The sequence below is a fragment of the Lycorma delicatula genome, chromosome 1, assembly GCF_047948215.1.
Source record: "Lycorma delicatula isolate Av1 chromosome 1, ASM4794821v1, whole genome shotgun sequence".
Classification (NCBI taxonomy): domain Eukaryota; kingdom Metazoa; phylum Arthropoda; class Insecta; order Hemiptera; family Fulgoridae; genus Lycorma; species Lycorma delicatula.
The window spans coordinates 366,809,971-366,832,901 of record NC_134455.1 but is presented as its reverse complement, the minus strand read 5'-3'; the positions used below and the strand labels follow the sequence as shown (position 1 = coordinate 366,832,901).

At 30.5% G+C, this 22,931-nt stretch overlaps 1 protein-coding gene across 1 annotated transcript in view; it reads right to left on the bottom strand.

The window, feature by feature from the left end:
• pds5 (cohesin associated factor B pds5) overlaps positions 1 to 22,931 on the bottom strand; it is a 184,463-nt gene that overhangs the window by 18,225 nt on the left and 143,307 nt on the right. The window contains exons 15-20 of the mRNA XM_075353663.1: positions 20,283 to 20,408; positions 19,112 to 19,216; positions 17,541 to 17,674; positions 11,977 to 12,100; positions 11,191 to 11,413; positions 4,728 to 4,996 (exon numbers count right to left, since the gene is read on the bottom strand). Coding sequence (XP_075209778.1) covers positions 4,728 to 4,996; positions 11,191 to 11,413; positions 11,977 to 12,100; positions 17,541 to 17,674; positions 19,112 to 19,216; positions 20,283 to 20,408 — 981 coding nt within the window. The remainder of the gene's footprint in view (positions 1 to 4,727; positions 4,997 to 11,190; positions 11,414 to 11,976; positions 12,101 to 17,540; positions 17,675 to 19,111; positions 19,217 to 20,282; positions 20,409 to 22,931) is intronic.

Sequence of the window (22,931 nt, the reverse complement as noted above, 5' to 3'; positions counted from 1 at the left end):
TGTTGATAAAAATTACCTGCAATGCATTTTATATACTGATGAATTAACATTTCACATTCATGGAATCATGAATCACCATAATTCATTTCACAACTGTTGAAAATGAATACCTGGTTGGTATTATGCAAAATTGATCTTTTCTGTGTACAGACTATTTACAGACATAGTATTCTCATTTGAGAACTTTGTGTTCCTGCAGGCTGAAAATATGGAGGGTCTAACTTTCCAACAGGATGGAGCCTCTCCACATCATGCAGGAGTTGTATAGACTGTGCTCAACAACAGGTTCCCAGTGGACTTGATAGGCAGAGAAGTTATGGAACTTGACCACTGCAAAGTTCCAATTTGACACCAATAGATTCCTTATTTTAAAGCTGTATAAAGAAAAAATCCAATCACTTGATCACCTGTATCAAAGAATAACAGCAACTGTATTAGTGATTCCTGCAGACATGCTTGCCAAAATGTGGAATGAGCTGGATTATAGGTTTGACATCTATAAGGCTGTAAATGGTGCTCCTATTGAACTACATTAAAAGATAAAAAAAAACCTTTATACTTTAATGTAATAAAACACAAATTTTTGTTAATATAAATGAATTTAGTATATTTCGTTTAAAACCAGAGTTGCTATTCCTGACAACCGGTATAGAATATTTATCATCTAAACATGTTTCGAGCTATAGATGTTAATGTACACAATTGCTCTCAGTATTGCCAAGGCTTTTATTAGCATCCATCGACTAACTTGAAATAATCTTCCTTTTTTGGTTTACTGTCATTTCTAATCCAATATCCTTTCTTCATAATTTATACCAAACATTTTCATTTAGCATATTTATTAAAAGAAAAGAAGAGAGAGAAGTAGAATAATCTCTCATTCCATTTAACTATTTAAAAAATCAGTAGACATATGAGGCCTGTTCAGAAAGTTCTCAGCTGACAAAGAAAATACAAGACTTTTCTGAATATTTTTTAATGTTGTCGGTCACCTTACAATCTGATACATTTAACAAATGGATTTCCAACTTTTTTTAGTACTCAGTAAATGAAATTTGTCCAACTCTAGAAAATAAATAGTTGTCTCAATTTTGACTTCATTATTTGAAGTAAATCTTCATCCAGGTCATTTCTTCAGGTTTAGGAAAAAGTAATCGCTCAAGTCAAATCTGGCAAATACAACATATAGAAGCTCTGAAGTGTAGGTCATGAAGTTTTGCAGCAACAACCCAAGAGGTGTGTGCCGGTGCATCATCATGATAAAAGAGCACTTTCTTTTTAGCCAGGTATAGCTATTTAGTCTGAATAACACCCTTCAATCAGTCCAGTAGTGAAGCATAATACTCCCTGATGATAGTCATTTTTCCAGATAGTCTATGAGCACTGCACTATAAGAATTCCAAAAAACCATAGCTATGACTTTTCTGAAGCTGAGACCATTTTTACTTTCTTTGGGGCATTCAATAATTTACACCCAGTATTTGATATCTGGCATGCAATAGTAAATCCACATCTCAACTAGTGTTATAAATTGTAGAAGAAACTCAGCAGAATTACATTTAAATAAATCCAAACACCCTTGACAAATGTTCAATCGAATAGAAACACCAACTATTGAGCAGAAATGTTTTTCATTACTGAAATATCATGTAAAATGTAATGGACATTGTCTAATGAGGTGTTTGCAATGTCAGCAAGCTCACAAACTTTAGTTGGCGATCATTTATTATGGCAATGTATATTTTTGTGAATATTTCAACAGTCCCAAGCTTTCATCATCTTGAATAGATGTACAACCATATTTAAAATCAGCATTCATTTTTTTTAGTGTCGAAAACAAAGGGGAAGAATCCATTAAAGTAAACTCTTTTGTATCTCCATCAGGGTTAAACTTTTTAAAACAAAGTATGTCACAAAATCTCAAACTTAAATTTTATCAATTTTTCAGAAAATGTAAAAAATTGATTGCCACAAACAAGAAAATAAACAAATGCATCTGAAACTTCACAGTACACCATCTAAAGGATTATACTTCACAATATCATAATCAATTTGATCATACTTGGTTCATCTCTATGTCAGTCTGATGATTTCCCCAATAAACCCTAATATACAGTTAATGTAATTAAATTATAAAAGATACTGCAATTTTTATAAAAGTAAGCAATGATTAAAAAAAGCCCACTCTATAAAATCAAATAAAAACACAATAAAAATTAGAATAATTTTTATACAAAGAGGAGAAATACCCAGAACACTAAAAATAAGGACTGCAGAGGATGTACAGTAGCCCAAGCAGGCAGCAGACATTCACCATTCTGTCCACAATTCACAGGAAATGAGAGCATTTTTACCTCAATGGAGGGGGCAGCAAATTATTGATTAAAAGATCTGTGTTAACATGAATATAAACTGCAACAAAAATAGCTTTTCTTCCAGAAATTGAATAGCCAATCAAAAACAGGTAAAAGGTTCATAAAGGATAAACTCACTCATCTCTAGAACTGCATGACATGCCAAGCTATTCAACTGCTAAAAACTGTTCAGCCAAATGCAATGTATTACAATATTGAGCAATACAATAATTATCAATTTTAAATTTTATCAGTTTTTCAGAAAATGTCAAAAATCAAACTATCCCAAATTAAAATGTCCAAAATTCTATTTCATCAGACATTTTCTTTAGCTGCTGCTGACATACTTGAATTCACATTTTTTTAATAACACTTGCCACAATGACATTCCTTACAATGATAACATGAAAACCTATTTAAGTTATGCAAATTATTAAATTTATTAATTAATTACACAAGTTATTAAATATATTTAAGTTATGCAAGATAAGTTACTTCCTCCACTTTCTTTTTCTGTTCAGCATCTGGAACCACAAGGTATTTCATCAGAGAACGAATGAGGATGATATGTATGAATGTAAATATAGCTTGTACAGTCTCAGATCGGCCATTCCTGAGATACATTGTTAATTAAAATCCAACCACCAAAAGAACACCGGCATCAACGATCTATTACTCAAATCCGTATAAAAGTAACTCTAGGACAAGGGAAGTGACTTGATTATTTCCCCAAAAAAAAAATTGTTACTTCATTTTCCATGTTGACTTTGGAGTTTCGAATTTTTCCTGATGTTATGGTGATAATAATGCGACTCCATTGCATATTAAAAATATATGTTTTGCATAATCGTAAAATCATCATTATAAATGAATGAATAACAAAAAAACAAATTTTCAATAAATTTACTGCTAATGTTATTCATTTTATACAATAAAGAGCAGCCAGGAAATCACCGTAACCCTGAAGTTAACGAAAAATATGTAAAATTTTTACATCACACACTGAGTAAAAGACAGTTGAGCTAATATGACTGACATGAGTAGTTACAGGTTTGAGAAGCAGTTAGTGAGAAGTGTATGGGTTGACAACATATGACAACAACATACAAATCAAACAATGAAGCTAATTAGTGATATGTTTTTGGCTATGCATTACTAACCTGTCATCTCAAAAAGCAACAATGTTGCCTTGAGAACAACGTGCATTTGAATTAGCCAGTGTTAAAAGTAAGCCAAGGAATGGATGAAAGTTAATGTAGTTAGAAAACACATGGTGCTGTTGCAGCTTTCATTGAACAATCCCCAATAAAATTAACTCGTAAATGGTCAGCTGAGCTATGTATTCCGCAGAAAACAATACAAGATCATATGAAAAAGGACTTGAAAGTTAGGCCATTTTGTTCGATGTTTATCAATAAACTGTCAGGTGTAGACATGGAATGTCGCACTGCATCCTGCCAAGCTTTATTAAAAACTTTCCCTGCTGCAGTACACTGTGGAAAAGTACTTTTTACTGACAAATTGCAATTTATCAGTTCACACACCAGAAATTTGTTGTTATTTTGGGTGAAAAAATTCCTTATTACGCTACAGAATTGGAAAGAAATCCACCATATGTCACAATATGAGCTGGAATGAGAACTCATCATTTGTTTAGTCCTTATTATTTTGATGGGCCAGTGAATGCAACAACTTATTTAGAGATGCTGGATGCTCATGTAACGAGTATGATTGTGTATGCAACATGAGGGTGAACACACAGACCCACCGGACCATTAAAATTAATACTATTATCAAGTGAGTAAATAAAATAATTCTTTATTATATCACATTTTTCATTTATAACTCATTACAAATTTTTTGTTCTAACTTTAAGGGGGTAAAGTGTCTTTTCAGCCACCCGATAGAATCTGAGAGCTAAATGTGCCTTGCAGTAAGGGAATTTTGAACTGATCTGCCCATTTCAAACATACACAGCAAGCAAAAAATTGCTGTAACTGAGATCTGGTATACTCTGAAGTCATACAAAATCTGTAAATCACAGCAGTGTGACCAACATAATAAATAATTTCCCATGCTTTTTTACTAGCTTTGTGACTTTACTTCCCAAATATCATAGCAGTTTTAACACAAGAGTTTTGTAATAAATTTCATTACAATTTTTATTTTGAGGAATTCAAACATGATATTGTTTATTCAGTAATCAATCACAATTTTTTTTTTTTTTTGCAAGCCTACTTTATTTGATTTTTCATTTCAAAATTCAAACAAGACACCTCAAAATTCATCTCTGTATGACAACAAATTTAAAAAACATATCAATATAGATTAATTACAGACCGCATATAAAAAAGAGTTAATCAATTAACTGACATAATTAACAGTAGTATCATCAGGTGTTAATGCATCATGATGGTTCTTCATTCTCTCAATTAAGTCCTTGTAGAATCCAAAACAATAAGAATCATTCTTCATTATAAGTGGTTCTAAGACATGCCACAGAGCACCTCGTAACCGTTGCAGTTGATCGATATCCTGATATGAAGTGTAAATAGGGCAGTGAGTCAATACAGGAATCGAAAATACCAACATATAATCTGGCAGTATGTGTGGCAATTGTTGTACAGCTTTTTCCGGTGGACCTATTAATAAAAAGAAAGATGCTTATGAATTCATCAAACAAACAAATATACAGAAACTTGACAAGTTGAATAAGGCTATGGCTTACAATTTAACAAAGCAAATGCATCTCTAGGAAAATACGATTCATAAATACAATAAAATAGTTTAAATCATAAATTACGTTTTCAAATATAAAACTTAAGTCTGAGTAACCCAAGCTGAGTGAGAAATGTACGCAATTTCAATAAAAACTTTACTAGATGTTTCACTCTAAGGTATTTTATTACTGTATGTGTGTTTTCAGTAACAAGTATACTTGGCCCAGCCAATGTACGAGCTTGTGAGATCATAAGCAGACTGCGTATTGTTACTTGGCCTGAAAACATCAACTCCGCATATCAAATCGAAGTATTACTTATTACCACATTGTACGTAGTAATAACTAAAATATTTACATTTACTAATTATAAACAATACGTAATTTATTCTTTTATAACCTTTATTTGTACTAAATTATTAATTTTTAACAATAAACAAAAGTTTACTTGAAGTTTCTTCATGCATCTAATTCAAACTTCTAGCAAGTCCACTATCCTCGCTAAACGAATCACTATCACACAGTCACTTTCATTTTCACTTTTACTATCAGAGTCTACATGTATAATATAACATTGTCATTTCATCCATCAGTGGTTCCAGTTTTTCATACTCTTTTTCAATATTTTTTTACTTTTTCACAGTAGGGTTTTGTCATTTTCACTCATGGAATTAATTGTCTCAGTAGTTCATTTTTCAACATTTGTGAAAGAAAATGTTGTGTTATGACTCGCCACATGTCTTTTAGGGCTGAACATAACATCTCAATCGGATTCAAATCAGGATGGTACGGTGAGAGTCTACGTTCACAATACCCATGGTTTTTTCAAAGTTCATCCAACTGATAATTTTGTACTTTTGTTTTATGGAACTTTACTAATTCAAATAACTGTGGTTCAGCATTTATGAACTATATGGAAAATGGGTTTTCTCCGGCCAATCGGTCATTTGCCACTTTTCAAACTGGCCTTTCCAAGTTAGTAATATGTTCAGAATAAAAAAAATTTCTCCTCCAGCATGAATTACTATTAAACGGTTACCTTTATTAATTGGCATACGAAGTCCCTCAACAATACCATCAGATCACAACTTTGTTGAACAATGCAAACTTAAAATGTACGTTTCATCCAAATAAACAATTGTAGCATCGCATTGTCTGTATTTACTAGTTGCCTGCAGATATTCAATTCTCTTCCACCTGATATCAGATTTCTCACTTAAGAGTTTTCTGTTATTTTCAGTTTTACACAATTTGAAACCTAACTCTCAAAATAACAGCTAAAGTTTATTCACTACCTTTAAAATCAATAGGTGACTGAAGTTCTTGCCTTACTTTTTTAAAGTAGGTAATTCATTCTTCTTTGAATGAAATTCATTAACTGTTCTTTTAACTACACCTAAATCAAAACTATCCAGTCCGCTAACAGGTTTTGAATGTCATTTATACTTTTTCAGAGTGCTGAAAGAACATGATTGGGATGTTGATTGAAGAATCATGTCTTTTTTCTCTTCTGAGTTTTTGAACCTATGTTCTTGATATTCCACAAGCAGCAGCAGTTCTGTATTCGCATTTTTGAATTCCAATTATATGTTTGTCATCAGTTAACTTATCTACTTTTAGAGCTTCTTTTTTCATAAAATCATAAACGTTACTGATAATTTTACGTGCTTGACTCCTAAGTTTTTTCTTAACTACAGATTTAAATTCTGGAATAACAAACCACACGAACACACGAAGGAATTGTTATTTTTTACAAGATTGAGTCATTAAGCATTTTTATACATGTAATCAATTCAAGTAGAAAGAATTGAACACACATCAACATAAATGTATTGTTTGGGCGCATGTATTGTTTGTAAGTCAAAAAATGAAATAAAAATAATAATTACATGCAAAAATAATGTTTTGGAAAACAATAATATAACGCGATGTTGGCACCTGACGTCACAAGCTTGTAGATTCGCTGGGGCAACTATACCATTATAATTAATGATATAAAATCTTATCCATAAAATGTGTTATATGACTTTAAACAACAAGATGAGTTATGTTTTTAATATAAGACAATCTGTAGATGCTTTTTTAGAGAAATAGGAGGCTCAGCTTTTTATTAAAAAAAAACTTAGATAACAAGTCCTGCTATATTTTGTTACATGTTCCAGGCTATGGGTAACCACAATAGGTTTTAATTTATCTGTTGCAGTTAGTCATATATTACAGAAAATAAAAATTACTTTTTCAAAAATTTATTATCAAAGTTATATCTTTTTCTTAAGTACATCGATACTGTACAATATTTTCTTAAAAGCAAGAAAGCCATATCAGCATACACATTATGTCTTATTTTAAAACTCCAAATAACAAAATTACAATAAAATTATTTACACACACACACCCACCCACACATATATATATAAATTTATTAAAATTAAATTTTTTGTAGTCCATACTTCCTCTGTATGTAAATTCTAGTTACTCATATACGTACTTAAACCGATTGAAATAACTCGTTTAGCAGGGGGGAAAATTAATACCTCGGCTTTTATAAGTGTAAATGATAAAGGGGGTTATAATAAACGTAAAAAAAATAAATGTCTGTGGAGATGGTGGAGGGTTGATTTGCAAGGTTGAAAAGGGGTAGAAAATGGTATTATTGTGATTTCTGGCGAAAGTTGACATCAAAAAAAGTATCCAATACAAAAGTTGTAGATTATGCAAAAGTCTACATTTTTTTTAGTGGTCACTTTTTAACATAACCTCAAAATTTCCAAGAAAAATCATTTCTTTGTTTTTTATTTTTCATTTCCGCAAAAATAATTAAATTTTGACGAAACTTGGTGAAAGTTCACCTTTGTGCGTCTTAAATAACCAAATTTTTTTTTAAATATAAAAATCAAGATATTTCTGAAATATTAATTTTTTTCAGCTCGAAACATTTTTTTTTTTAATTCTACTTATAAAAATCATTGTAGAGTTCTGCCAGTGCTCATTTTTTTGTTTTGACATACACTTTTTGATAAAATAAAAAAATTCTATAATCACAATTCAAAAACATGCTTAAAAATGAAAAAAAAGCAAAAATGACTTGCAACAATGAGTTTTTCAGTAATTGCTGGTAATTTGTTTAAATTTTTTTAAAAATGCAAAAGCTTACACCATTCAATTGTGAAATTTTTACAAAAGCTTTTAGATTTGAAGGAGATATAATTAAACAAGCAGAAGAAGATGCAGATTTATTAAGTATTAATACAGCAATAGAAATCGCCAAAAAAATAAGGTTATAAATGCAGCAACAGGAGTCACCAAATATTAAAAAAAACTGTCGTTGGCCATGATATTGATCTTTTGGTTCTATTAAATCAATTAAATTCAACTAATGCAACAATTTACTTTCTCAAGTCAGGTGCATGCAATGTAAGCGACTTACTGTCAAATAGTATGAAGATTATCGTTCTGTTGTTGATTTTTTTTACATTGTTTTACTAACTGTGACACAACATCTGCTTTTGCAAGCAAAGTAAAAAAAACAACATTGAATTCACTGATTAAAACTCCTAAGTTGACAGAGTTAGTAAAGCCTTTTCATCAGACTAATGCAGAGCCAAAAGTCATTGCTCCAAATGGTTGTAAATTAATTTCATCTATTTACAAATGGACAAATGATAAATTATCTCTGAATGATTTGATTTCAGCAATACAATGTATTAACTGCAAAGTCTACTTTTAAATAAGAAAAATTACCACCAACTGTTGGAGCAGCTCTACACAACAGTCCTATAGAGCATACTTTCAGCTTTAAATGTAATGGAAACAAGATAACTGTAACTAAGTGGAGCGGGAAATAAATAATTGTGAATAATTCCAAAATACTCATGCCTTGCTTTACAGAAGTCTGTCATGGCTAAAGATTTATTAAAAACAATCTCTTGCAGCTGTGAAACCAGTTGTGAAGGTAATTGATGCGGGTGTCAAAAACATGTCAAAAAACACACACACACACACACACATGAATCTTAAAAAGAAGTATAATTTCAGTAAAATAATTAATAAAAATAGTTTTTTTAAAGATTTATGTATATTTAAGAACAGTATACATAAAGTGTCCCAATTTTAATAAACTGACAGCTTCAAAAAAGACAGCTTTCCCTGTAGGAGTGTTCACAAAATCTTTCAAGCTGTTCAGTGATTAATCCACCTCTGAGACCAACTGCTGGTTTGTACTCTTGCCTAATTATGGACCTCAATTTAAATCAGATCAAATTACAGTTAATTTTATTTTCAAAAAGTAATGATAATAGTGATCCTGAGGGAAAATGTGCTGCGAAAGATGGTAACAGAGCATACCATTGTGTAGTCCATTCTTTTAGCAATCTATAACGATCAGTTTCAAGTCAATCGGTGCAGTGAGTGGACGTATGTGACGATTCACATAACATGTGTTAGATATTCGCCTACCATGTCCAGTATGGATAAAAAGTTTGAGTGTAACGTTAAAATTTTAGTGAAACTCAGGAAGAACCGAAAAGATGCCAATGAATTATTAACTATGGTATGGTGACGATGTTATGAACCAGCTGACCTTCTACAACCCACCGAGTTGGTCTAGTGGTGAATGCATCTTCGCAAATCAGCTGATTTTGAAGTCGATAGTTCCAACATTCAAATCCTAGTAAAGGCAGTTCCTATTATATGGATTTGAATACTAAATCATGGATACCGGTGTTCTTTGGTGGTTGGGTTTCAGTTAACCACATATCTCAGAAATCGACTGTTTAAAACTACACTTCACTCACACTCATACATATCCTCATTCATCCCCTGATGGTGATTCCCAGAAGCTAAACAGGAAGGGGAAGCTAAACAGGAAAAAACTGACCTTGTACAAGTGGTATAAAGCGTTCAAGGAAAATAGAGAGGACATTGCCAACGAGGAGCACCCTTCAACATCTCGCACAGATTGTAAAGAATACAGCTGTCGCTATCGTCCGTGAAGAACGATGAATTACCATTAGGGAGCTCACTGCATGTCTAGATATCACTGCATGTCTAGATATTTCAGTTGGCAGCACATTTTCAAATTTGCATGATTATTTGACCTTGCAATGCGTGTCTTACAAATGGGTGCCACACCTGCTTACACTGGAGCAAATGCAACATCATGTCTCTGTGTATCGACCTGTTATAACAGTCTGGTGGTGCAGAAAATGAAGAAATGAATCGAATCATAACCGCAGATGAATCTTAGATGTATCACTATGATCTGGAACTGAAACAACAAAGTTCTCAATGGAAAAGGGCGCAGTTGCCACCTCCAAAAAAAGTAAAGATGAACTGCACCAACGGTAAGATTATGACCATAATCTTCGATTCTGAAGGTTTTTTTTACCAACATGCTGTCCTTCATAGCCAGACAGTCATGGCAGATTATTACAAATCGCTTTTGAACACGATGTTGCATCATTTTAAGAAAAAAATGGCCACACAAGAACATTAATGAAATTTTACTACATCATGACAATGCACGGCCTCACGTCGCTCACACTGTGGTTGATTTCTTGAATATTCACGGCATCACAACTGTACCCCACCCACATACAGTCCAGATTTGGCCCCTTGTGACGTCTGGCTGTTTTCCCCAAATTCCCCATCAAGTTTCCACTCGGGGAATGGAAATTTAAGACCAATCACAAGGTCATCAAAGCTGTGAAGGCGTGCTGCAAGAAGCTCAAGAAAGATGATCTGGTGTTCATGTTTAAAAAATGTCAGGAACAGTGGGAAAATTGTATTAGAACCGAGGGGGGTTACTTTGAAAAAAGGCATGTAGATTTGGAAGACTGAATAAATAGTTTTTTCAGTAGTGCGTTTTTATCATTACTTTTTGAACAGCCTCTGTACAATATAAATTTAAAAAATTATTTACTGAATGTTCAAGTAAAGCTTATCTTTTATTTTATTTTTCCCTAATTAATCATAAATTTCTTTTAATTCCAGATTTATAAAAACCAGTACAATCCGACAAATACACAATTTTTTACCGAAAATTTAAATAGTTTGACACTTGTCAACAAAATTTGTATTTTTAACAGTAAATTAATGAAAAAACTGAATAAAACTTACATCCAGAAGTTCCTAACGATATAGTCTTTGCATACTCTCTCCTCTTGTTTATATCAGCAGTCATAAATTGGCGAGCCATAGTCTTTATTCTCTTGTCAGATTCTAATCCAGTCAGTGCATAAAATCCCATGAAATCAAGTGGCAGACATTTATTTGGTAAACCACGACCAAGTCCTTTATGTAATTTGCTGATAAAAATTTCTCTTACTTGAGGTACCTCATCCTGCAGAACAGATAATAAAATTTAAAACATCTCAAAATAGTTCCGATAACAGAATCTGAGAAAAAGAATTATACAAGTTAAAAAAATATGCTGCGATTACAGTGGGAAATATTCAATTTAAGATGGTCTTGTACATATAACCTTACAAAATTTCTTTCTGTTAAAGTAAGAAAAACAAATTAGAATTCCTACTTTGAAGAATTAAAAAACATTCCAATTCCTACTCAGACAGATATGAATGGTACAAGCAGAAATCACTCCACAGGCAGAATAATCAGTAAAAATTTATAACATTATATTCTTAGCTTTTTTTTCCTTTTATCAACAACATTCTACATGGTAATGAACATAAAACCTTTTTTAATCTGTTATTTCTGAAGTCAAAGCATCGAATATTACACTAACTTGAAAAACAAATGGATTAAAATCATGATTTATTGAACAAGTACCACTTAGCATAAAAAATAATTGCACTGTTTTAATAGATTCTATTGAAATTTTGTTAAATGATATCCTAAACTTAAAAAACTCAAAGAAAACAAATCTGATACTTTACGCCTTACCATTATAAGCTGAGATAGATTGTAAAACTGTTCTGGTGAATACTGATCACCTACTCCCTTTTGCTCACATATTTTCAACATAGCACATCCTGCAGCCAGCCTCAACCATGCCATCTCTGCTTTACTGTAACATAATTTTAACTGTTGTAAAATGATTTATACATATTAAAAATTTATGCATATTAAAAATTGTTAATATCCGTAACAAAAAATTTGAATTAGATCATAAATCTCACTTATAATAAGTACAATACAAAATGTTTTTTATATTACCTTCTTTATCATTACTTTAAAATACAATTTGTTTAAAGCTAAATGCATCAAAAATAGAATAAACACCACTTTAAAATAATTCCTACTAATAACCCTAGGTAATAAAAGTACAGAAAAAAATTGAACTTACATTTACTGTACGTTTTAATATTAAAAATGTAGAAGTACTAAACAAATACTATATACATAAATCTATAGTACAATAAAGGAATCTAGAAAAAGCAGAAACTGTTATAAAAACTTCCTAAAGAAACAATATTTTAAAATATATTTATTTTTTACAAACTTATAATAATAATAGCACAATAATACAGTTTAATTTTAAAATAAGCATGAATAAATATTTAAAAATGTTACAAATACAGTAAAAATTTGTGAATCCAAATAATAATAATAATCAAAATTTCCATTGATTCATAAAATATATTCCATTTTTTGATCAATTAAAAGTAAAAACTTTGCCAACCTTCAAAATATGTTCAGAATTAAACTCTAAGGAAGGAATTTTCTCAGTGCTGTTGTATAAAAAAAACAAAATCCAGATACTTAAAGTGACTTAAATGAACGTAATAGTCTCTTAAACCCCGAAATGAAGTAAATATCAAATACTCTTAATGAAAGAAGTTAGTTTAAAAAGGAGTTCGAACTTGCTTACAAAAATAAATATGAATAAAACCCAGACATTTTCACTAAATTTGACTTCCCTGAATTTTATTTATATCAGCACTTCCATTTAAATTCTGATTATCTGCAGACAGCTAATAGAGGCAGAAAAATATGTTTAATCTTGAACTGTGATACAGGGAGATAAAATCAATCAAGTTATCACTCTATTTCAACTAATATCTTGAATTATGACGATATTACTACAAAAATAACCGGTTCCGCTCCAATATTCTTAAACAAATTAGATTAGAACAACATTTTCAGTACTTCATCGGATCATTTTAATTTTATTCAACTTTTCATCAGTCAATCAAATAAAATACAGTTATCTGTACGTGATATGCACACACCATCAAAGTAAGGTATCTGGTTAAGTCTTTATTTTTCTTTATGTACAGTGAAATCTTATTATATTTCCAATTTTTACCTACTTTTTGGAAATTTCACTTAATGCATGGATTTAGGATAGTGATCAAGTCAATAAACAACCACGATGGGCAGATCATCCATTTTCACTACTTATTTCATTCTCATTCTTAATCCCTCTTTCTCAATATTGATTCTGTGGATGTAGGACTGAACCTTCTAGGTTCTCCACTGTGATGAACATGTCAGATTTGAAGAGGCAATAAACCACCGATTATCTGGTGGAGGGGGCTACCTGCAAAGTAATTCAAGGACTGTTCTCTGTCCAGTGGTTGTAAAATAAGCCTTAATGGCTTGTCAAATTGTCTATCTGCATTTCCTAATCCCCCTTCCTAATAGTGAATGATATAGACATACCAGTTTTATTTGTTCTGATTTTGGATATTAACTTTCTATTTAAGTTTATACAGTATATATTATTTTATAAAATACAAATAAATTAATTATATTAAAAATTTTTTTTAAATTTATTCTCAAATGCAGATTGTTCAAAAACAGTTTAACATTTATTTTATAAATGTTTGGACTTGTCTGGAAACAACTGCTTCCAATATGTCCAATATACAAAGCAGTCCCCTCTACCAATACACTTATCCCAAAATTGTTTCCAAATTGTTCTGTTTCCCAAAATTGTATCCCTAATGTAAAAGATTTTGTGTTATTGTGTTTTCAGCAAATTTCTTTTTTAATTTCCTCAATTGTATCAAATGTTTAGACTTTTAAAAATAATCTTTATTTAGAAAACAAGCAAGTTTACAGGCACTAGATTGGAAGAGTGTAGAAAGACTGCAGAACAGTCAAACAAAATTTTAAATTAGTAGAATTCATATGTTAGCAACACTTATTAAACAAGTACATTACAATCGCACAGTACCTAAAGATTATTTTGCCAAACTTTGGGATTATTCTTCCTTACAGTTCATAGTCTTCAATTTCAAAGCATGAAGTAAGTTTACACTTTGTTCTTCGGAAAAATATTCATATTGAATAATGTGCTTATTGTCAAAAAAGTTATGGCGTTAACATTTCAACAACTTAACACAATATTTTGTTTTTTAGCTTGATGAACTTCTGACAGACTACTTCACATTATTTAATGATATTATTTTATCCATTTACTTTTACTAATATTTCTCTAATGTCTAACTTCTTCTTCAGTCTTTCAATGCCATCTTCATTTCCCCCTCCCACCATACATATGGCTTATTCACACCACCAAATTGACAACTATCCTTTTACCACTTATCACTAGTAATTTTTCTTCATTATGCCAAAATTTTACACTTTACTTCCTGTTTCAGCCAAAAGTTCTTATGTAAATAAATAAACTTATTCTCTTTTAACTTATTAGTCCTTTTCAATATGCACTCAATACCTCTGGAAGATGAGTTATTTATTATCAGTGTATCATTCCTTTTCTTAGATGTGCACAGTTACAGCTAATGCTACCAGACCTAGCCCTGATAACCATTAAAATTATATTACAAAAGACCGCATTGAAATTTTGCAGTAGTCCCAGTCAACTTTATAGTTTAGGCCTCAATTTTACACAAATAATATGTTCTAATGGTTCTAATGATTACAGCACTGAATTAGAAGACATGGAATCTAGTACATTAGTATGGTAAGCTCAATAACAATCATTTACACTTACAACTAAAAATAGTAATCCATTAAACAGTACTTTGTAATCTGTTTCACAATGGATATCAAAAATGAATTAGTTAAACTGCTATCTACAAAATTAATGTAACAGATAAGTGACTTCAGTTGTGAATAGTTACATCTACCCAATAACCTCTGATTTCACCACAACTTGAGCAGCAGATAAGAACTCATAGCAGTTAACTGCACACACAATTATAAATTACCAAATTATTATTATTCTTCATAGAATGTTTATTTTAATTCTAAGAAAAACTTTTGTACAATAGAATTAAATAGTTTCAGACTACACGTAGTAATCTATTCAAAATTAGTTTCTAATTAAACGAATACGGGTATAAACATATAATCAAGACAAAATATACTCCAAAATATAAATAAATATAAAAATATTTAGGCCAAGAACATTAGACATAAAACAGGAGATTTTTCAGAAAAATTCATACCACTCTGTAATTTGGCATGATGATGTAACAGATGAAAACTAATGTTTCTAACAAAAAAAGTAATATGAATCAGTTTTAGAAGGGGGAAACTTGAAAAAGTAGCTCAAGTAACAAGCAAAAATCATATATAGCTCAGCCAGATATCACTTTATAAGAAAATGTCAGAGGAAAAGTTTAAGGTAATCTCTTAAACTATAAAATTGCAACATTCTACCCAACAATCCCAGATTAGGTCTTGTGCAATACACAAAAAAGTGTAAAAAAATTGGACATAATGTTTGAGACTCAGTAGTTTTTTTATTTTTTCTCAAAATACTTTGAATTTTGGAGAAAAATAGTTTTAATATTGTGCAAAAAGACCCCCAAGCTGGACACTGTAAATTAATTTTTTGTATGCCTTTTTCTTATCAAAACATTATTTTTCAACTCATTTTACTATTTTTTATTAATGTTTATATAATTTTGCAATAATGCAAATTGCAATACATAGGCAAAAAGTGAGTTATATTTAAGTACAATCAAATTCATCTGACAGTACTTTCTTTCATTTAATTAAGCTTCAAGATTTTAACCAGTTCAGTAGTTCTCAAGAAATTTGCAATAATTGGTGAAGTGAATAAAACTTAGCATCTACGAGCTAGCATCTAACAAATACTTTTAGCGTTTTTCAAATTTAGTTGAATAAAAAAAATGCTGGTTCTAGGTAGAAAGAACTAAGTTAGTTTAGAAATATTCAGGAAAATTTAAGAAATTTCTTGGGTTAGTATTTGCTAAGCTTAGCTACAGCTAGATTTTTGGCCGTCGTGTCATAACTTATCTGTCCCCACTACTCTTTCTGTTATCTGTACATGGCGATTTTACGACTAGTTTATTCATATCACCTCGTACTCATCTGGACTGCACAAGCTTTCTTTGGCTATTTTATTTATTATTTCATCTTAGTAGATGAAATGTCATCTAGTGATGAAAACAATGCCAGTATTTAGACAGGTCACTATTTATTAAACTTCTAAGAGAACATCCAGTAACAATTTAAAAAATCCAAGACTCCATGAGCTAAAACAAAAAAGAAGCATGAAAAACTGTAAGTAAATTGTTTTTGTCAGCTGTTGGTAAGGAAGTGACAACTGTACAACTAAATAAATTGCTGGGCAATATGAAGAGTAGTGTCAAAAAGAAAACTGTCAAAACTACATTAGGCAACAAGCCTATCAAACTAAAATGTGGGGGAAAAAATTTAATGAAATTATCAACCAAAATAATCCAGTATTCTCTAAAGTGCCAGGCAGTCTGTTGGAACGGGATGTAAGCCACTCACTTCTGCTATAAACACAGTCATGGACAGTGATGATGATCTTATCTGCAATTCAGAGCTTGATGATGATGATGATGCTAACTAGTTGGCAACTAAAATAAAAACGAATACATGGATTTTCGTTGAGATATTGTTTAGAGTATTGCAAAATTTTATAAACATTAATAAAAAAAAATAGAAAAATTAGGTTAAAAATAATGTTTTTAACAAGAAAAAGTCAAATCTTGCCTCTTGTTTCAATTTAGCCGAAGTACAACCCAGAAATCTACATGTGCTCAAAAGTTATGGATACTTAGTTTTTTCAAAATGCTTATTTTGCAATAAAAAATTAACATACAGCATCCAGCTCAAGGGTACTTTTTGAACAACATTAGAATTATTTTTCCACAAAATCTGAAGTGTTCTGAGAAAAAAATAATAAAGCTACCAAATCACAAACATCAAGTTCATTTTTTTTATGTATTGCACATGACCTAGTTACGGATTTGTTATGTACAATGTCTCAATTTATAGTTTAAGAGATTACCTGCAACTTTTTCCTTTGACATTTTTTTACAAAGTGATTTCCAGCTGAGCTATAAGCAATTTTCACCAGTCACTCAGGCCATTTTTTCAATTATCCCCATTCCAAAACCTGTTTCTGTTACTTTTTTTTATTAGAAACATTAACTTTCATGAGTTACATACATCATCAGGCCAAATTGCAGTGGTATGAATTTTTCCAAAATCAATGTCTAATGCTCTTGGTCTAATTGCTATAAATGTTCATTTACCTCAATTTTCCAGATTGTAGTAAATCACCCTTGTGAGTTATAAATGCATTCAACATACGGAATGTTTTCTGTGCTGAGAGTTTATCTTCTTTAAGACCAAGCAACCAACGTGCCATTGTTTTTAATCCTTCAACCTTTTATTAAAAAAAAGAAAGAAAAAACATGAGAAAGGAAATATGTTTAGATATTCATCAATTTAAATTCTCTAATATGGAACAAATCACTTTTGACTAAGTACGCATGGTCAAAAGTGATAAGTGATTTGTTCACTATTTTACTTATAACAGACTTATTTGTAAATAAAATCATAACTAAAAGGAAACTTCTCTGAACAAACTTCAATACAGTAGAAATTGTAAATATAAAAAACTATATATTCTGACCGTCTTAATTGGCCGCATTTAATTTTTTTTTTTTTAGTCAAATTAATGAGAGTATTCCATGCTTACTAATGTTAATAGACTCAAAGTTTCTTTTACATTTTCAAAATTTGTGGTATTAATGAAGGAAAAATGATTTGAAATATGAATAATAAAATACCTTTTTTTTTAATTGGGCTATTATTATATTTGTCATTTAGGTCAGCTACAGTTATCATTTTTTATTTCTTTAATGTGATTACATGTTTAAAGTGACCACATTTCATCAGTAAAACAATTAATAAAAGCAACCAAAGTTTACGCACGTAATTACAATTACTAGAATAATTTATTTATTTTTTCTAGGAACTGAGAACATAAAAACCTACATTCTATTTAAAAACTCATACTGATTCAACAAAATTCTAAAATTGTTTATTCTTGTTTCTTTTTCCGAGTTTTCCTATTAAATGTGTTTAGACATATTTTGTCATTTATATATATATATATATATTCTATTAAAATAAGTCACCTAGTACAGAATATTGAGATAAGACATATCTTACCTTAATTTTTCCAAGAAAGTACTATCACAGGATCCCACATCCTCAGTTATAATTGAAATAATTCCATTACTGCATAGTAAAGATTTTATTATGATAAAATATGTTAAAATGCATAATACAATTTACTAGATAGTTAATTCTAATAGAATTTAAATATAATTTAACAGTACAAAGGAATAATAATAAATCTAAAAAAGATTAATTTCAGTAAAATAACATATAAATATATTTATCAAGATGGAGAAAGTTAAGGAGCACTGGGATTTAAGACAGTAGCAACTTCTTAAAAAAGAGTTGAAGACAGACCATGTAATTAAAATTAACCTTTTCTTCTTCCAAGGAAATAAATAAAACAAAATTGTTTATCTGTTGAACATTCTTATCCTGCAAGAAAAGTCAGAGCAATACAACTAAACCAATGCAGGCATCTTCCTTAAATTTTTGAATAGTTTTAAAAACATAATTCTGGAGAAAACTAAACTTTGGTGGAGGTATTACATACACACTCAATTTAATCGAACACTTTTTTTAAAAAGTTGTTTTTTTGTTTTTTAATAATCAACAAGCCATAAAAAAAGAAAAATTAAAAACTATGGCTTACAATCAATTAAGAATATTTCAACAATTCAACTCTTTATTTTGTTACCTTGCATTTAGTTTCTTCCGGTAGTTCTTCTTCGGTACACCACTCCCTATCATGAGGTTGTCCTGTTATACAATCAGACTCCTTGACCAGTAGCTCCTTAACAATCTGTAATACACAAAATAAAACATCTTATTTATAACATTACATTTATTACATTAAACAATAAGCATTTGCCATTAAATAAAACACAAAGTAATATAATTCATAGCCTCAATTGAAGTTAGTTACAAACACCCTTATTAATTTCAAAATTTTTATTTTCATTTCTAAAAACAATGAGAAAATTACTGAATTTACATATTTAATCCATACACATGTTTACAGCAATGCATCAAAATTATTTTATATTTTTATAGCTGACATCAAGTATATTCATGATATTAAAACTCTTCATCCCTTTATAATACTGATGCAAATATATGTAGCAAATGTGATGTAAACTGACTTTAATTTAATAATACAAAAGAAGTGCTGTGAACAGTTGACAATGTTTATTTTGGTTCAAATTTAAAAAACTGAGCTCTACAATAAATTGTAATTAATTATATAACAATTTAAATACAAAATGGAATTGTCAACCATAATTAATAATAGAAGCCAGTGCCAAAAAAAATATCTTACTATTTTAGCAATATCATAACCACTGTTTTTAAGGATGTTAGATACAACAGACTGATGAAGTCAAGAAGTCACTTCCACCATATACCCGTGTTTATAAATATATTAACTTTTTCAAAATGTGTTTGTTACCTTAAGACATAATTAATATACAAAAAAAGTTAATATTTACAAAATAATACCTGTTTAAACCACTCAAAAAGTAGTGATAAATAAATGAAAGCTATCAGTCAGCATTCTTTCCAAGAACTGCATTGGCCATCACTTTGAAGTGGAAAATTGTACAAAAAACATTACATTCATCTATATTTTTATAGATTTTTGCAAAATCTATAAAAATTTTAAAAATGAGCTTGACACTTGTGTAACAAAAACACAGACAAAATTGGTCCAAAAAGTTGAAATAAAGCAGGACCTCACATTGCTCGGTCCATTACCTATAATTAATTTACTTCTTATTTTTTCATTACATCTACTAAAAGCTGTAAATATAAATTTTGCAGTAGTATAATGGCCACAATTCAAAAATTAAATCGATGAGCTCACTACTTACTTTTCTGGATACTATGTTCTTGATATGTGCTGGGTATTTGTCTGGGAGATTATAAGCGATATGACCGAGTGCGACTATTGCTGTTCGATAATACTCCGAGGTTGGAACAAGATTCTCCTTGACTTTCTAAAATGCACAAATTACAAACAAAATTATTTAATTACATCCTATAAGACTAACAACAAGTTTCTGATATTTATTATTCCAAATCACTATGCAGTGGCCATTCTTTCTTTTTCCTGTTTAGCCTTCGGGAATTACTGTTCAGGTATTACTTCAGAGAATGATATGTATGAGTGTAAATGAAGTGTAGTCTTGTACAGTCTCAGTTCTACCATTCCTGAGATGTGTGGTTAACTGAAACCCAACCACCAAAGAACACTGGTAACACTGGAAAAAAAAGCGAGAGAAAAGAGAAAATGTAGTGCTTTCATCAACAAGAAAATAATGTTAAGCTCTTTGTTTTAAGATGTTCTCACTTCCATTCCCCTGAATAAATTCTATGCATGAACCATATGTATCTCATCAGTAAACTGTCCAGTACTTTATTACGGTATTGAAATCACTATTACTCCATTATTTTCAATTGATACACTAACATAAGACTAAAGGATCTTTATTTCTACTTTTATGAACAATACCACAATTCTCTCAGCCATCCTAACTGCATGAATACAAAGATGATCCATAACTGTACTATAATAGTAATTTTCCAAATTTACAAACAAAATCAGAAGAAAAATTTATATCAAGAAAACCATTTTCCATAATATGACTGGCTACCTTGCAAAGATAAAACTTGAATTCAAAATATTTACAAACTAATGTGATATTAAATACGTCTGTAAGTATTAAAGCATTAGTAAATAGATTGTCACAATATTTTACTACTGCAAATTAACATTCAATAAAAAAAATTACTTTTTATCATTTAAGTTTTATATTTCTTTACTATCTGTAAGCCACAAAAATTTTATTTACATAAACTTTAAAGAAGTCATTGAAAATATATATATCGAAGGATAATTTATTTTACATGTTAAAAACTGATTGTTACGAATAGAGAAAATAATTGATAATTTTTTAACAATAAATCAATCAATACCCCACTGGGTTGGTCAAGTGGTAAACCAATAATCACAAATCACTCGTTTAACAGCTGATTTTTAAAATAAACAGTTCTGAGATTCAAATCCCAGTAAAAGTTAGTTAATTCTATACATATCTAAATACTAGGCAGCAGATATCAGTGTACTTTGTGTTTGGGATAACCTCACACTTCAGCAATAATCAGTCTTGAGTTTGTGCAAGACTTCATCTCATTTACATATCATCCTCTTCTCATTGGGCAATGGGAAGGTTGCTTATAGTTCACTAGTTCAACAGATTCCAATGTACACATTAGGAATAAAAAAATAATAAATCAATAAATAAAGTGTTTTTAATTTTAAATTATAAATGTAAAGTACAGGATTTACAAAAAACGAATATAAGAATTTTAATGCTATATATCTCATAACTTTGACTTACAGTAATGAATTACAAATGAAAGAGTAACTCTTAAAAGTTTTTCCCTGCAAGTGTTCAATGTGAGAACCTATCTTTCTTCAATGTGAGAGTTCATTCCAATCTTTAACTGGCATGCCTGAAGTAATGAAAGCAACAGCTGCTTCAATCCTGTGCCTCAAATCAGATAGATCAGTGGATAGCAGAGACACATACACAAGATGCTTTATAAAAACCCACAGGAAAAAATCAAAAGGAGATCAGATCAGGTTATCTTAGAGCACAATACAAACAAGCTCTGTCATTGGTTCATGTCTACTAATTCAACGGTTGGGGAAAATGTCATTCAACCAATTCCACACAGAGTTTTATGCCAGTGAAGAAGTGCATCTTGTTGCCAAATGAAATTCTCCGGCCCATCTTGAAGTTGAGTAAAGTCATGTATACAGCATAACCAAACCAACAATTACTGTTACGCTTGCTTCAGCCAAAAAAGAACACCCAACAAGTGTATTAAATTTACCATTAAGATAAAATTTGAAGCATTGCTAAACACAATATGATCAAAAAAGTCGTCATATTCATGCTAAAACATTTTGATTGCGAAGTCCGCAGGCACAGATTAATCGATATGCTTCAATGCCTGTATATAGTATGGATGCATGTAAGAGTTTCTTAAAGCATTCCACCCTGTCATGATCGTTGTTGCTACTCTGTACCTGGACTTCCTAACAGACTTTTTTGGACAATGCAGGAAAGACTCCCTGACATGTTCAACATTTTCTTTAGACACCTTCGGTTGCCTTGCAATCTTTGCTTTACACAGACATCCAGTCATTTCAAATTGATTATTGCCAAAGACGAATTATTGTCACCTGGAGGATCACAACTAAACTTTCATCACACAATTAAGTGTAACTACAGATTCACATTTACCAAAGTACAAAACACAGAAGTATTTATTTCCCAGTCACCATATTTGCTAGTGGTGCTGTTTAGCAGAAAGATAGCAAATCAATCTACAGCCATATACACAACTAAAACTGTCCTTTTTCCTCTTTGGCTCTAGCCTTAAATCAATACTGTACACCTCATCCAGGAGATATTATAACAAATTAAAACCCCCGATGTTCTTCTTTGTAA